General features: G+C 45.6%; 2 protein-coding genes across 2 annotated transcripts in view; both read right to left on the bottom strand.

The window, feature by feature from the left end:
- Positions 1 to 3,660: 3,660 nt before the first annotated feature.
- tsr2 (TSR2 ribosome maturation factor) lies at positions 3,661 to 6,699 on the bottom strand. The gene is made up of 5 exons (XM_034537171.1): positions 6,334 to 6,699; positions 5,286 to 5,376; positions 5,100 to 5,191; positions 4,087 to 4,245; positions 3,661 to 4,006 (listed from the first exon to the last, which is right to left on the bottom strand). Exons 1-5 carry the CDS (start codon positions 6,409 to 6,411, stop codon positions 3,890 to 3,892), a joined length of 537 nt encoding a protein of 178 aa, XP_034393062.1. The 5' UTR covers positions 6,412 to 6,699; the 3' UTR covers positions 3,661 to 3,889.
- Positions 6,700 to 8,919: 2,220 nt separating this feature from the next.
- grm6a (glutamate receptor, metabotropic 6a) overlaps positions 8,920 to 16,100 on the bottom strand; it is a gene marked incomplete at its 5' end in the record, with an annotated part of 20,314 nt that continues 13,133 nt past the window's right edge. Inside the window, 8 exons of the mRNA XM_034538149.1 lie at positions 8,920 to 9,190; positions 10,510 to 10,653; positions 10,765 to 10,905; positions 13,033 to 13,182; positions 13,343 to 13,504; positions 13,598 to 13,833; positions 14,369 to 14,633; positions 15,125 to 15,247. Coding sequence (XP_034394040.1) covers positions 10,558 to 10,653; positions 10,765 to 10,905; positions 13,033 to 13,182; positions 13,343 to 13,504; positions 13,598 to 13,833; positions 14,369 to 14,633; positions 15,125 to 15,247 — 1,173 coding nt within the window. The remainder of the gene's footprint in view (positions 9,191 to 10,509; positions 10,654 to 10,764; positions 10,906 to 13,032; positions 13,183 to 13,342; positions 13,505 to 13,597; positions 13,834 to 14,368; positions 14,634 to 15,124; positions 15,248 to 16,100) is intronic.

Below are 16,100 nucleotides of genomic sequence, written 5' to 3'. Positions count from 1 at the left end.
CACATAGGCACACACATTGATGTACACACCCTGATGTACACACATTGATGTACACACCCTGATGTACACTCGTTGTGTAGAGGACATGTTATAAATCTGTGTCAGTGTTGAGTTCATGGGACGACGGAAATTATCACCGACTGTCTGACAGCTTGGTTTTCATGTACACATCCCAACGATTGATCCATCAATCAATCAATCCATCGTTGGATTAATTGATTGATTGATTGATGGATAACTTCCAGAGCGTTTACAGTTTAAAGATGACACAAAGCAATAACCTGAAGTGGAATCATTCATAAATACTAGAATTTAATCTTTGGGTTTCTGCCCTTCACCATGATAGGGATAGGGTTATATCCATGTCCTCGACCTTCACCATGATAGGGATAGGGTTATATTCACGTCCTCCTCGACCTTCACCATGATAGGGATAGGGTTATATTCATCTTCAACAGAGGTTGAGTTCTCTTAACGCCTCGTCTTTGAAGAACATTGAGAACCATTCTGTTTTTCTTTCTCTTATAGTACTATGGTGTTATTATAGTACTATAGTACTATACAGTACTGTAGTACTGTAGTAGTATACAGTTCACATATATATATATATATATATATATATATATATATATATATATATATATATATATATATATATATATGTTGAGGTGTAACTTCCCTCCTTTTAGAAATCATTTTCTGAAAGTTTGTTTGCGTTGTAACTGATTTTCTGCCGATTTCTGATATTTTCTGATGTCTTTTTATTGTTTCTTTTATTTTTACTGATTTTCTGCCCTTAAAGTTTCTGTTAACCGAGTTTGTATTTTACAGACGCGCCCTCTAATTGTTTATTGAATATCGATCAGAGACTTCTAACACTTCTAAACTACCTGATTTTGGTTGAGATGAGCACACTGTAGCTTCGTACAGCAGCCGACCGTCTCACTGATGATGATGATGATGCTGTTTGCATCGACAGTATGTAAAACTGAGTCGTCCTCTGATGACCTCTGACCTGTCCACCTGCTCTCACTCGTTTCCATGTTCATGTAATAAATAGTGCCTTGAAATGACCCCCAGAACCGCCCTCTTCCCTGTCAGTGACATTGATGTTTTTTACATTTGTTCATTTGTGTGGAATATTTCTTCTCTGAAAATAAAGATGAAAGCTTGTCGGAGATGTTTGCTTTGACCTCTGACCTGTGCTGGTGACAATGAATGGACATTGAGTTATAAAGGGTTAATATCCAGTTCCTTGCAAAGTCGTGCAGACTTTCTTGAGACGAGATGACTCAAACAGGTGCACCGTGTTGGGGGTGAACGGGTACTCAATGGTAGCCTTGGTCCAGGTCATACTTTTTAAAGTCTTGAGTCCAAGGCGTACAAGGCATGTCTCGGTGGGCTGGTAGTGATGCTCCTTCCATTGGTTGACAGTGTAGGAGAAAAAGGTGGTGCTTGTGAGGCCCGAGAACTCCCCGGAAAGGGTCTCTTAAGGCTGAGCCCTACAGAGGACTCATCTCCTTACCCTATCTCTAAGGCTGAGCCCTACAGAGGAAACTCATCTCCTTACCTTATCTCTAAGGCTGAGCCCTACAGAGGAAACTCATCTCCTTACCCTATCTCTAAGGCTGAGCCCTACAGAGGAAACTCATCTCCTTACCCTATCTCTAAGACTGAGTCCTACAGAGGAAACTCATCTCCTTACCCTATCTCTAAGGCTGAGCCCTACAGAGGAAACTCATCTCCTTACCCTATCTCTAAGGCTGAGCCCTACAGAGGAAACTCATCTCCTTACCTTATCTCTAAGGCTGAGCCCTACAGAGGAAACTCATCTCCTTACCCTATCTCTAAGGCTGAGCCCTACAGAGGAAACTCATCTCCTTACCCTATCTCTAAGACTGAGTCCTACAGAGGAAACTCATCTCCTTACCCTATCTCTAAGGCTGAGCCCTACAGAGGAAACTCATCTCCTTACCCTATCTCTAAGGCTGAGCCCTACAGAGGAAACTCATCTCCTTACCCTATCTCTAAGACTGAGTCCTACAGAGGAAACTCATCTCCTTACCCTATCTCTAAGGCTGAGCCCTACAGAGGAAACTCATCTCCTTACCCTATCTCTAAGGCTGAGCCCTACAGAGGAAACTCATCTCCTTACCTTATCTCTAAGACTGAGCCCTACAGAGGAAACTCATCTCCTTACCTTATCTCTAAGGCTGAGCCCTACAGAGGAAACTCATCTCCTTACCCTATCTCTAAGACTGAGTCCTACAGAGGAAACTCATCTCCTTACCCTATCTCTAAGGCTGAGCCCTACAGAGGACTCATCTCCTTACCCTATCTCTAAGGCTAAGGCCTACAGATGACTCATCTCCTTACTCTATCTCTAAGGCTGAGCCCTACAGAGGAAACTCATCTCCTTACCCTATCTCTAAGGCTGAGCCCTACAGAGGAAACTCATCTCCTTACCCTATCTCTAAGGCTGAGCCCTACAGAGGAAACTCATCTCCTTACCCTATCTCTAAGACTGAGTCCTACAGAGGAAACTCATCTCCTTACCCTATCTCTAAGACTGAGCCCTACAGAGGAAACTCATCTCCTTACCCTATCTCTAAGGCTGAGTCCTACAGAGGAAACTCATCTCCTTACCCTATCTCTAAGGCTGAGCCCTACAGAGGAAACTCATCTCCTTACCTTATCTCTAAGGCTGAGCCCTAAGGAGGAAACTCATCTCCTTACCCTATCTCTAAGACTGAGGACTCATCTCCTTACCCTATCTCTAAGGCTGAGCCTTACAGAGGAAACTCATCTCCTTACCCTATCTCTAAGGCTGAGCCCTAAGGAGGACTCATCTCCTTACCCTATCTCTAAGGCTGAGCCCTAAGGAGGACTCATCTCCTTACCCTATCTCTAAGGCTGAGCCCTAAGGAGGAACCTCATCTCCTTACCCTATCTCTAAGGCTGAGCCCTAAGGAGGAACCTCATCTCCTTACCCTATCTCTAAGGCTGAGCCCTAAGGAGGAACCTCATCTCCTTACCCTATCTCTAAGGTTGAGCCCTAAGGAGGAACCTCATCTCCTTACCCTATCTCTAAGGCTGAGCCCTAAGGAGGAACCTCATCTCCTTACCCTATCTCTAAGGCTGAGCCCTAAGGAGGAACCTCATCTCCTTACCCTATCTCTAAGGCTGAGCCCTAAGGAGGACTCATCTCCTTACCCTATCTCTAAGGCTGAGCCCTAAGGAGGACTCATCTCCTTACCCTATCTCTAAGGCTGAGCCCTAAGGAGGACTCATCTCCTTACCCTAGCCTAGCTTGTATCCGCAACCTCGTTTGACCCAGAGTTCGTAAACATAGACCTCCCGGTAAGTTCTATACAATTCTATTTACTACAAACTATACTATGACTTTGTAATTACATTTTACAAGACGTACTATATATATATATATATATATACTATGACTTTGTAATTACATTTTACAAGACGTACTATATATATATATATACTATGACTTTGTAATTACATTTTACAAGTCGTACTATATATATCTATACTATGACTTTCTATACTACTGGTGTGGTGAGTCATAGTGTAGTGTGAAGTAAAGGTCAAATATGTCTACTATAGTGATAAAGTCAGACTATAGAGGGATGACACGCCACAGTAAACTCAACAGGTTTAATATAAAAACAACCAGACCAACGAGGTGAGTGGTGGAGCGTCGCTCCTCCGGGAGGAGAACACGTTACGCCGCTACACCGCTACACCGCTACACCGTTACACCGCTACACCGTCAGCTCCCGTTAGAAACAGCTCATGCTCAGACCCGTTCCAAAGAGGTGAAATGTCAGCCGACCAGTTCAACAGTTCATCCTGCACTTCATCTTCCTCTTCACTTCTTCTTACGCACAACCGTCCAGCCGTCCTCTTCATCCCGAGGAGGAGGAGGAGGAGGAGGAGGAGGATCTCTGCTGCTGACCGACGGACTGGAGGATTCACACTCCATCACCTGAGCACAGAGAGACATTAATTCACTGAGGTCACACTTCACCGTGACGTCGTGCATTAGAGCCGTCAGGTGAGACGTACCTCTGTTCCATCGTCGCTGTCTTCATCAGAATGCGTGGGCGGAGCCGTGACCTTTGCCCTCTGACTCTTCTTCTGTGTAAGAGTGTTGATGGTGTGTTTGAGCTGCTGTAGCGCCCCCTGCTGCCACTGAAGGAAGGCCTGCATCAGACTGTCACACACCTGGAAATGCACGAGGATCCGGGTAAACGTCACGTGACCTGCAGCAATTTGTTCAACTAACGCTCTTCGTCTGCAGCTCTTCATCTTCAGCTCTTCGTCTGCAGCTCTTCATCTACAGCTCTTCGTCTACAGCTCTTCGTCTGCAGCTCTTCATCTTCAGCTCTTCATCTACAGCTCTTCGTCTGCAGCTCTTCATCTTCAGCTCTTCGTCTACAGCTCTTCATCTTCAGCTCTTCGTCTGCAGCTCTTCATCTTCAGCTCTTCGTCTACAGCTCTTCATCTTCAGCTCTTCGTCTGCAGCTCTTCGTCTGCAGCTCTTCATCTACAGCTCTTCGTCTGCAGCTCTTCGTCTTCAGCTCTTCATCTACAGCTCTTCATCTTCAGCTCTTCGTCTGCAGCTCTTCGTCTGCAGCTCTTCATCTACAGCTCTTCGTCTTCAGCTCTTCGTCTACAGCTCTTCATCTTCAGCTCTTCGTCTGCAGCTCTTCATCTACAGCTCTTCATCTACAGCTCTTCGTCTGCAGCTCTTCATCTACAGCTCTTCGTCTTCAGCTCTTCGTCTGCAGCTCTTCATCTACAGCCCTTCGTCTACAGCTCTTCGTCTACAGCTCTTCGTCTACAGCTCTTCATCTTCAGCTCTTCGTCTGCAGCTCTTCGTCTTCAGCTCTTCGTCTGCAGCTCTTCAGCTCTTCCTGTACAGCTTCCTGTTTTGTTTCTTCACATACTATCTTACTATCTGTTGCATGTCACGTTTTTCAAATGAAGACAAAATAACCCTCTGAGCAGAAAGTGTGTAGTTTCTTTAACAGTGTGTGTGTGTGTGTGTGTGCTTGTGTGTGTGTGTGTGTGTGTACCTGAGGTAAACTCTCATCATCCACCATGGTGTCGAACTCCTGATCCATCAAGTCAGCAAGGAAGTCCTCCACCTCCCCGTTCTGCAGGTCAGCTACACACACACACATTATATTTAGTTAATATATGATATACTTATTATATATTAGAATAAAGTTAAACGTTAACAGGTTACCATGGTTACCTACCATTGTCATGGAAATACTGCTGTACTACGTCCACCATCCAATCAGCTTTCTGCTGTCCGAACACGCCCCCAAACCCGTTGTCCACGGCGATCTGAGGACGTAAACACAGATCTGAGGCTAAAGAGAGGTCTGGACCCATAGAGAGTTCTGGAACCCCCCCCCTTAGAGAGGTCTGGACCCATAGAGAGTTCTGGACCCCCCCCCCCCCCCTAGAGAGGTCTGGACCATAGAGAGTTCTGGAACCCCCCCCCTTAGAGAGGTCTGGACCCATAGAGAGTTCTGGACACCCCCCCCCCCCCCAACCTAGAGAGGTCTGGACCCATAGAGAGTTCTGGACCCCCCCCCCCCCCTAGAGAGGTCTGGACCCATAGAGTTCCGAACCCCCCTAGAGAGGTATGGACCCATAGAGTTCCGACCCCCCCCCCCCCACCCCCCCCTAGAGAGGTCTGGACCATAGAGAGTTCTGGAACCCACCCTTAGAGAGGTCTGGACCCATAGAGAGTTCTGGACCCCCCCCCCCTAGAGAGGTCTGGACCCATAGAGAGTTCTGGACCCCCCCCCCCTCTAGAGAAGTCTGGACCCATAGAGTTCCGACCCCCCCCCCCCCCAATAGAGAGTTCTGGACCCATAGAGAGTTCTGGACCCCTATATAGGGTTATGGTGCCATTACTTTATAATAGTAATACACTAATAACACGGGGCTCCTAGTCTGGAAGAGACAGAAACCACTTCATCTCTTCACACGCTTAGAACTCCTATGTTCCTGCTTCCGTTGTCTCCTTCACAATAAAAGCCCCTGACACAAACACTGGAACAGTGCTTCCAGCTCTCGCTTCTATTCAATCAAGCTTTATTAGCAGAAAAGTTTAGAAAAAACAATGATGAGAAAGCATTAAAATACAGAAGCGTATCACTAATAAACTGTAGGGGTTTAGGGTTTAGGGGGTGAGGGTTCAGGGGTGAGGGTTCAGGGTTTAGGGGGTGAGGGTTTAGGAGGTGAGGGTTCAGGGTTTAGGGTTTAGGGGGTTCCGACTCGGCTCATATTTACCTGAAGAACCGGCCAAGAGTGAAGAACCGCTCTCACTGCCTCCGTAAAGAGCTCACGTGAAGCAGCAGAGGCCGCCATGTTGGATCTGACACACAGAAACAGTCGAGTGAAGAAACGGATCCGGATCAGACAGGAAGAGTCGAGTGAAGAAACGGATCCGGATCGGACAGGAAGAGTCGAGTGAAGAAACGGATCCGGATCGGACAGGAAGTGTCGAGTGAAGAAACGGATCCGGATCAGACAGGAAGAGTCGAGTGAAGAAACGGATCCGGATCAGACAGGAAGAGTCGAGTGAAGAAACGGATCCGGATCAGACAGGAAGAGTCGAGTGAAGAAACGGATCCGGATCAGACTCAGTCTCGTTTCCTCTCTCCTCGCATGGTTTCCTTGCGAAGGAAACGAGGATGCAATTAAGAGACTTACGTACGGAGACTTTGATTAATTAAAGCTGAATTGTTGTTGATTAATTAAATAAATGTTAATAATATTTATAATTATAAATATAATATAATAATCATACATATCCTTTTTTTGTTTTTTTTCAGCTTTTTAAAATTATGATTACAAATATACATATATGTGTGTGTATATATATATATATATCATTATTATATTTATAATTATAAATATTATATATTAATTATATATATAAATATAAATATAAATATATAAGAATATATCTTCAACCTTATAAAGTAGAAGCTCTTCTGATGAGAGCAGCTCAGGTGTGATGTCAGGTTGCTCCAGCAGGAGGCAGCAGCTCCTCTCAGATCATCATCATCAGGTGAAACCACAGGGTTGATGAGGCTGTGGAGGAGATGAGATCAGCCTGCAGAACCCTAACCCAGGAGGAGGAGGAAAGAGGAGGAGGAGGAGGAGGAGGAGGAAGAGGAGGAGCAGGAGGAGGAGGAAAGAGGAGGAGGAGGAAGAGGAAGAGCAGGAGGAGGAGGAAGATGAAGAGAAGGAGGAGGAGGAGGAGGAAAGAGGAGGAGGAAGAAGAGGAAGAGAAGGAGGAGGAGGAGGAGGAAGAGGAAGAGCAGGAGGAGGAGGAAGAGGAAGAGAAAGAGGAGGAGGAGGAGAAGGAAGAGGAAGAGGAGGAGAGATAAACCTGAAGAATAAACAGGAGTCACAGAAACAGTAACTTCCTGTTAGATTTGTAGGCTACTTGTAGTTCTCAGACCTCGTTCAGATTCATTCATATGTGTAAATATATAGTTATGTATTATTCTTTGTTCTTTTTAACACTTTACTGCTCATTTTGATACGTGTTGTAACCTTTATTATTAATATACTTTTTTTTTTTAACGAATCTAGCGTTAAGAATCCCAAACAGACAAATTAATATTTTCTCTAAAACCTAGTGTTTGTAGGGCGGGGCTACAAGGTGATTGACAGGTCGTCACCATGGCGCTGTCCTTGTTTTTGTCTCACAACTTTAACCCTTTCGTGCGTTTTCACTTTATCAAAGTTAAATATTACATTTTGGGCCTCAACATTTTTAGTTATGTTTAGCTCCGCCCCCTCGTTTCACTTCTGGTTGCAAAAAAACAAACAAAGTCAAAACCCTGATTTTGAGGCTTCAAAATGGCGCTCCACAAGCATTGGGTGACATCACGGTTTCTTCTTCTACTCATTTCATATTGAAGAGTTTTCAGTCATTCATTCTCATATACAAAGAACTAATTATGTATTAAAAGTGACGTATTTATTAGTTATCAAATCATTATTAATTTGAAGAGTTGAGGGACAACACTAAAAAAAATCTGTAATAATCAATAAACTATAATAAACCAGCGCCCGTTTGGAGTCACATTCGGCATCATCAGTGCTTCCCTCTGACTCCGCCCCTGTGGCCCCGCCCCCTCTGACCCCGCCCCCTCTGACGTCCCTTCTCTGAAGTCCTCCTCAGAAGATTCATCATCATGTCAACGGTTGGAGTTGAAATGTTTTCATGCTGAGCAACAGAAAGATCCTTTAAAGTCACACATGAAGCTGAATAATTAAATATATTGAACACTAAATAATTGATTACAGAGATATTCACGCTTCTTGTTTCTATCCTCTGATTCCAAGTAGTACTTTACTTTAAATGTAACAACAACACTGAAAGTGAAACTTCTGAATCACATGACACCGCTACCAAAATAAAAGCCTATTCATAAAATAAATGTAACAATTAGCTGCTTCCTGCTGTGATCAATGCTTCAATGTTGGTCTCCCGATGGTTCACCTGTCCCTCCAGGTGTCTCTTCAGCGTCCAGGTCGGAGTCCACAGTGGTTTCTAGGAGAACCTCAAAAAGAACAGGGGACTGTCTAACTGGACGCGACCAGTATGAATTTGATGTCCCAATATTTAATATTCATCTTGATCAAAATTCAGAGAAGAAGTCCGGAGTTGACTCCTTCAGGTTCTTCGTTATCAGAAGCAAAGAATACCACCTGACGCATGAACGTTGTACTGCTGGTCAACGAGCCGACGGTACGATTCCTCAGACGCGTGTACACATGTTTGATTACTGATGCAACAGTTCAGTTAACCAACAGTCATTTATTTGCAATTCAGTCTTTTGCAATAAAGACGAAGCATTAACAAGTTTGTTTACGGAACATTTGTTACAACAAACACATGCAATGTTTAAAATGTCCCGCGGTAGTAACTCGTTAGCGCCGACACCTGAACACACCTGCTGAGGACTTCCTGTCTGAAACACAAAGACTCCTGGATTTCACAATAAAAGCCCATTGGATAGTTTTATTTTGACGTGTTGCTGGTCAGTGTGTTTGTGTGTGTGGGGACCATGTGATCTTCATGAAGATGATGTCATCATGCTCTGAACAGGAATTGATCAGTAGCTACCTAAAAAGAGAGAATAAAAACAGAGTAAGGCGTTGAATCCTGAACGAAGAACCACATACCCAGTTTATTTCCTGGTTATCTGGCTTAACTGACCCCAACAACCAGACCCTCTAAACCATCCTACTGGTTATCTGGCTTAACTAACCCAACAACCAGACCCTCTAAACCATCCTACTGGTTATCTGGCTTAACTAACCCCAACAACCAGACCCTCTAAACCATCCTACTGGTTATCTGGCTTAACTAACCCCAACAACCAGACCCTCTAAATCATCCTACTGGTTATCTGGTTTAACTAACCCAACAACCAGACCCTCTAAACCATCCTACTGGTTATCTGGTTTAACTAACCCAACAACCAGACCCTCTAAACCATCCTACTGGTTATCTGGTTTAACTAACCCAAAAACCAGACCCTCTAAACCATCCTACTGGTTATCTGGTTTAACTGACCCCAAAAACCAGACCCTCTAAACCATCCTACTGGTTATCTGGTTTAACTGACCCCAAAAACCAGACCCTCTAAACCATCCTACTGGTTATCTGGTTTAACTAACCCCAAAAACCAGACCCTCTAAACCTTTAAATTGGACATGTTCAGACTCAGGTTCCCACTCGGATATGATGGTATAGGGTTGATGGTTCTGTTCCCTGGGCAGCAAGGAAGACAGAAGTTGATTTGTTCTACAGGGAATTGAACCGTGAGCCAGCGGGGTTAGTGCCTTGCTCCCGAGCACACAGCTACTCAGCTGTGAACATCCGGATGAATCTTTAACAAGCAGCTGAAATATTCAGCAGCTCCTCCAGAAATATCTGCGGCAGTTTCCAGACGCCAGGAATCATCTTCGTCCTGTTCAATAGACAAACGTGTTGGCTCCGCCTCCTGACCATACAACATACAATATAAGAACATAAACCCCGCCCCTTGCCTGTCAATCATCAGACTGAGTAGAAAAAAATATATAAATAACTGTGTTATGTTTAAGTCACATGACCAACAGCTAAGCAAACACAAAGTGGCATCCCGACTTCACCTGCAGGCCCCTCCCCTTTCCTGTTCCTGACATGAAAGGAATGGAGGCATCTGATTGGCTGAACACAACCCTAACATGCTAATGTTTAGCATGTAGCGTGTTACCGGGTTGTAGCCTACTCATCTAACTACTGGGGGTGTTCACGATCAGTAGACTAGTCAGTTAAACATTATTATTATAGTATTAATGGACACATTTAAATGGAGGCAGACAGACAGGCAGACAGGCAGACAGGCAGGCAGACAGACAGACAGACAGACATACCTTAGTGTGTAGTTTCAATACCTGTTATTTGTAGTATTACTGCAGTATTATTGCAGTATTACTGTCGTATTACTGCGATCTGTCTGGTTCAATCTTCGTCTCTCCGTTCTGTTTCTCAGAGAGAGATCGTTGAGACGTTGACACTCTGGCAGCTTGGGCAACAGCCTGCAACACAGAAACCATGAGAACAGGCGACGCAGCAACGCAGCAACGCAGCAACGCAGCAACGCAGCAACGCAGCAACCATCAGGCATCTCAGTGAAGTCGAGTTTAGACCTTGAAGCTCTTCTTCCTCTTCTGCACGTTCTGCTCGGGGTGACAGATGATGACGTAGACCTTCGGCATGTAGAGCATCCCGAGAGAAACAAATGCACTGAGAGACATGGAGACGGTCAGCGTGGCGGTCTGGATGAACATCTGTAGACAGAAAGAGACTTTTACTGAGACCCTGCAGGACCCCAAGGACCTCTCTAATGACACAAGAACCACCTACAGGACCCATATAACCTCTTCAATGACACAAGAACCACCAACAGGACCCATAGAACCTCTTCAATGACACAAGAACCACCAACAGGACCCATAGAACCTCTTTAATGACACAATAACCACCTGGAGGACCTCTTCAATGACACAAGAAGAACCTACAGTACCCATAGAACCTCTTTAATGACACAATGAGTGTGTGTCTGTGTGTGTGTATCTCTGTGTGTGTGTGTGTATCTGTCTGTGTGTGTGTATCTCTGTGTGTGTGTATCTGTGTGTGTGTGTGTGTGTATCTGTGTGTGTGTGTGTGTGTGTGTATCTCTGTGTGTGTCTGTGTGTGTGTCTGTGTGTCTGTGTGTGTGTGTATCTCTGTGTGTCTGTGTGTGTCTGTGTGTGTGTGTATCTCTGTGTGTGTCTGTGTGTGTGTGTATCTCTGTGTGTGTGTGTGTGTGTGTGTATCTGTCTGTGTTTGTGTATCTGTGTGTGTGTGTGTATCTGTGTGTGTGTGTGTGTGTATCTCTGTGTGTATCTGTGTGTGTGTGTGTGTATCTGTGTGTGTGTGTCTGTGTGTGTGTATCTGTATGTGTGTGTGTGTATCTCTGTGTGTGTATCTGTGTGTGTGTATATCTGTGTGTCTGTGTGTGTGTGTGTGTGTGTATCTGTGTGTGTGTCTGTGTGTGTGTGTGTGTATCTGTGTGTGTGTGTGTATCTGTGTGTGTGTCTGTGTGTGTGTGTGTATCTTTGTGTGTGTGTGTATCTCTGTGTGTGTGTGTGTGTGTATCTTCTACCTCAATAAGACATGAAGAGGAGAAATGAGGATGTCTCTAAACTCATAATAACATAATCCTGATTGTTAAATCCTGAATCCTTCTAAGGATCTCAGCTTCTCTTCACAGGAAGCAGGAAGCAGATCTGAGTCATTGAGCCTGAAAGAGGAGAAGAAGACGAGCTGAGAATCCTTTCATGTGAAGTCTTCTTTGTCTCCTCTGATAAGTCGGATGTGTTCCTGTCTGCTGGCTGAAGCTCTGCGTAACTTTCACAAAGTTATCGTTCTATAATTACGTCCTGTGTTGATTTATAATCTGTATAATCTGTTCCGCCGGTTTATCTCCGATGCATTAAAGGCTGGTGGACTCGCACTGAACCAGAGACACCAAACATCTCTTTCCCTCAGCGTTCACCTGATTTCTGTTTCACGGCTCGAGCTTTTTGTCCTCGGAGGAAACGAAACTCTGAACGCCACAATGTTTATTCTGCGTCTTCACGGTATGAATAATGAATGCACATGAAACACTCTGCTCAGAGGCTTTGTGCCGGTCCTGGTTCTATCTAGAGTCTGGTCCTGGTTTTATCTAGAGCCTGGTCCTGGTTTTATCTAGACCCTGGTCCTAGTATTATCTGGACGCTTGTCCTGGTTCTATCTAGACCCTTGTCCTGGTCCTGGTTTTATCTGGACCCTGGTCCTGGATTTATCTGGACCCTGGTCCTGGTTCTATCTGGACACTGGTCCTGGTTCTATCTGGACACTGGTCCTGGTTCTATCTAGACCCCGGTCCTGGTTTTATCTGGACCCTGATCCTGGCCCGACAACTCCTGCTATTATCACTGTTATTGCTAGTTGCATTGCTGTTAGTGTTGCCGATACCATTCCTGCTTTATCCACTGTATTATTGGTAGTTGTAACCTTTCCATCATCATACTGCTCTCATTATATTCATATGCATTGAATGTGTTGTAACTGTTTTTTTAAACTTCTGGTCACATGACATCTATCGTACTTCTGTCTATCCTGATAGAGGATCCTCCTCTATTGCTCTCCAGAAGGTTCCTTCCCTTGCCTGCTTTGTTACACCTTGTTATCTCTTTTCTGGCAAGTCGATGTCTTTGGTAGTCGGGCCCTCACATGACAGGGAGCACCTGGGCCCAATGCTCTCCAACCTTGGTCTCCTCAGAGTGTCTCTCTTCATGTTCTTTGTTCGGCTCATTTAACACTTTATTTTCCACAAGTCCCCTTGTCTGGTCCTTTTGGTGGAACAGGGTTGTGCATCCTGGTCTTACCTTCTCCGTGGACTTGGCCGTGCCAAAGAAGATGGGTACAAAGGCCAGCCAGATGATGCAGGTGGTGTACATGGTGAATCCGATCGGCTTGGCCTCGTTAAATGTCTCTGGAACGCCACGACTCTTCACTGCGTACACCGTACACGTTACCTAGCAACAAAGGCAGTACAGCCTTTTACAGCACGTATCTCAGAGGAGGTTCACACAAATCAAAAGCAGGAAAACAGTTCATCTCCGTCTGAAATCAGTATTCGACACCAGATGATCAATCGCAGATCAATGAAGGACCAATACTGGACCAATATGTTACCATAAGTACAATGCTGTAGCTGAGGCAGCAGATGATTGACAGATCAGACATGTCACATTTCAGGATGCCTCGGGCCAGGTCCGGGTTTGGGGGGCGGAGCTCCTCGTAGTCGATGATGGTGTGAGGAGGGACGACACCGAACCACACGAACACGCCGAGGACCTGAAACACAAAGACACGTGGAACGATGAACCCGAATCATGTCACGAGCTGCTGGAACAGAAACAGGCCGTGGTTTGATACCTGGGTTCTCACCTGGACGGAGATGAGGATGAAGGTGATGATGAGCTGGGATGTGGGGCTGATGAATTTGGGCGGGCTCACCGACCTCTTGCCCTGTTCGAAGATGCGGTAGATGCGGTTGGTTTTGGTCAACATGGCGGAGTAGGTGATGGCCATGCCGAGGCCCAGCAGCAGGCGGCGGAATGCACAAGCCACCGCCCCGGGCTCGGCGATCATCAGGAAGGTGATCAGGTAGATCAGGAAGATACCTGCAGAGAGGGAGACAGGTAAAGTCTATCATCAGGACATTTTGATCACAGAGTAATTCTGGTTCTGTCCGATATTCACTGTCGTCACCTCCTACAGGAAATAATGAAGCATTGAGACCCTTCAGAAAACCAATGTGTGATGCATTGCCCAAGGACACATCAACATGGTCTTGCTGAGCCGGGGAACCGCGATCCATCTGAGTGAAGGAGAACCCTGCTCTACCACTGAGACCCAGACCCAAACCAGGAGGTTTCTAGTGAGCCAAGCCCCAGATCCAGTGACTGGTCCGTCTTTCAATCAGAAGATCGGCGGTTCGATCCCCTCTCACGGCCCGCCCTAGTCGATGTGTCCTTGAGCAAGACACTTAACCCTGAATTGCTCCCCGTAGCTGTGTCTACGGTGTATAAGTCGCTTTGGAAACGTTAGCTAAATGTAATGTAATCCAGAAACATGTCCCTGTCAGTATTACCTGTCAGTAGTACCTGTCAGTAGTACCTGTCAGTAGCACCTGTCAGTAGCACCTGTCAGTCGTACCTGTCAGTAGCACGTAGCTCAGCTCCCGCCCTGACGCCCTGACGATGGGGGTGTCATTGAAGCGGATGAAGGTGATCATCACAGCACTCGTTGCAAGAATGCCGAGGAGGGCAAGAGAGGCAGGCACTAGGGCCCAGGGGGAATTCCACTCCAGTTTGATGATTGGAGTCGGGCGACAGGTGGTTCTGTTGGGGGCGGGGCGCATGTTTGGTGGGCAGGTCTCACAGGTAAACTCATCCAACTGGTACTGATACCCATCACAGAGCTGGAGACAGGTCAGAGAGAGAGACAGGTCAGAGAGAGTTATTTTATTATATTTATAGATATTATATACATATGCTTTGCCAAGGAAGCCCCTCTGAATTGAATTGAGAGTCTGATCTTAGCGAGAGAGACAGGTCAGAGGGAGAGACACTTTAAAAGTACAGAAGTCTTCTACAGGGTAGTGTGTTCTAATAGATCACCAAAGAGGACCTGGTCTAGGGTCTAAACCACAAGGTCTCTGGTTCCGGTCCAGACAGAGACACTTCTGTCCTCTGATATAAAAGGTGTGATCTGATCCTCTGATCCTCTATAAGTCTAACGCCCCTCAGCGCCCCCCTTCAGGCTGCACTGTTGAGGAATGATTGAGCAGGAACATCTACAACTGGAAACAGCTGTTTATATCATATAAATATACTCACATGTACTTTATATAATACATAAGTCAATCTCACATGTAGTTAATATAATTAATAAATACATCTCTTGTTTTACCTCACAGTGCCAGCAGCATGGAACTCCTTTCACCATCTTCTTCCTCTCTCCTGGTCTACAGGGTAAACTACAGATGGAGTCTGGAACCCATTTATCTCCTCCAGACCACTGCATCTCATCCAACTGACAGACAGGTAGAGAGAGAGACAGGTACAGAGACAGACAGGTAGAGAGACATACAGGGACAGAGAGGCCGACAGGTACAAAGAGAGACAGACAAGTACAGAGACAGAAAGGTACGCAGGAATAGAGTGAGACAGGTACAGAGACAGACAGGTAGAGAGACAGACAGGGACAGAGAGGCCGACAGGTACACAGAGAGACAGACAAGTACAGAGACAGAAAGGTACGCAGGGATAGAGTGAGACAGGTACAGAGAGAGAAAGGTAGAGAGAGAGAGAGACAGGTACATAGACAAACAGGTACAGGAAGGTAGAGAGACAGACAGGTACAGAGAAAGAAAGGTACAGAGACAGAAAGGTAAAGAGACAGACAGGTACAGAGACAGAAAGGTACGCAGGGATAGAGTGAGACAGGTACAGAGACAGAAAGGTAGAGAGAGAGAGACAGGTACATAGACAGACAGGTACAGGAAGGTAGAGAGGGAAAGACAGGTACAGAGACAGACAGGTACAGAGACAGAAATGTAGAGAGACAGACAGGTAAAAAGAGAGACAGACAGGTACAGAGAAAGAAAGGTACAGAGACAGAAAGGTACAGAGACAGACAGGTACAGAGACAGAAAGGTACAGAGACAGAAATGTAGAGAGACAGACAGGTAAAAAGAGAGACAGACAGGTACAGAGAAAGAAAGGTACAGAGACAGAAAGGTACAGAGACAGACAGGTACAGAGACAGACAGGTACAGAGACAGAAAGGTACGTAGGGATAGAGTGAGACAGGTACAGAGACAGAAAGGTAGAGAGAGAGACAGGTACATAGACAGACAGGTACAGGAAGGTAGAGAGAGACAGAC

Source organism: Cyclopterus lumpus, chromosome 7 (genome assembly GCF_009769545.1).
Source record: "Cyclopterus lumpus isolate fCycLum1 chromosome 7, fCycLum1.pri, whole genome shotgun sequence".
NCBI classification, from domain to species: domain Eukaryota; kingdom Metazoa; phylum Chordata; class Actinopteri; order Perciformes; family Cyclopteridae; genus Cyclopterus; species Cyclopterus lumpus.
Note: the sequence above shows the minus strand (reverse complement) of the source record. Positions and strands in the feature narration are given on the sequence as shown.

Excerpts from the sequence above, each read along its gene's own strand:
- tsr2 (XM_034537171.1), bottom strand. The coding sequence starts at position 6,411 with ATGGCGGCCTCTGCTGCTTCACGTGAGCTCTTTACGGAGGCAGTGAGA. Across the intron at positions 5,377-6,333 it reads ACTCTTGGCCGGTTCTTCAG|ATCGCCGTGGACAACGGGTT; the intron begins GTAAATATGAGC and ends TTACGTCCTCAG. Across the intron at positions 4,007-4,086 it reads ACAGCGACGATGGAACAGAG|GTGATGGAGTGTGAATCCTC; the intron begins GTACGTCTCACC and ends CTCTGTGCTCAG.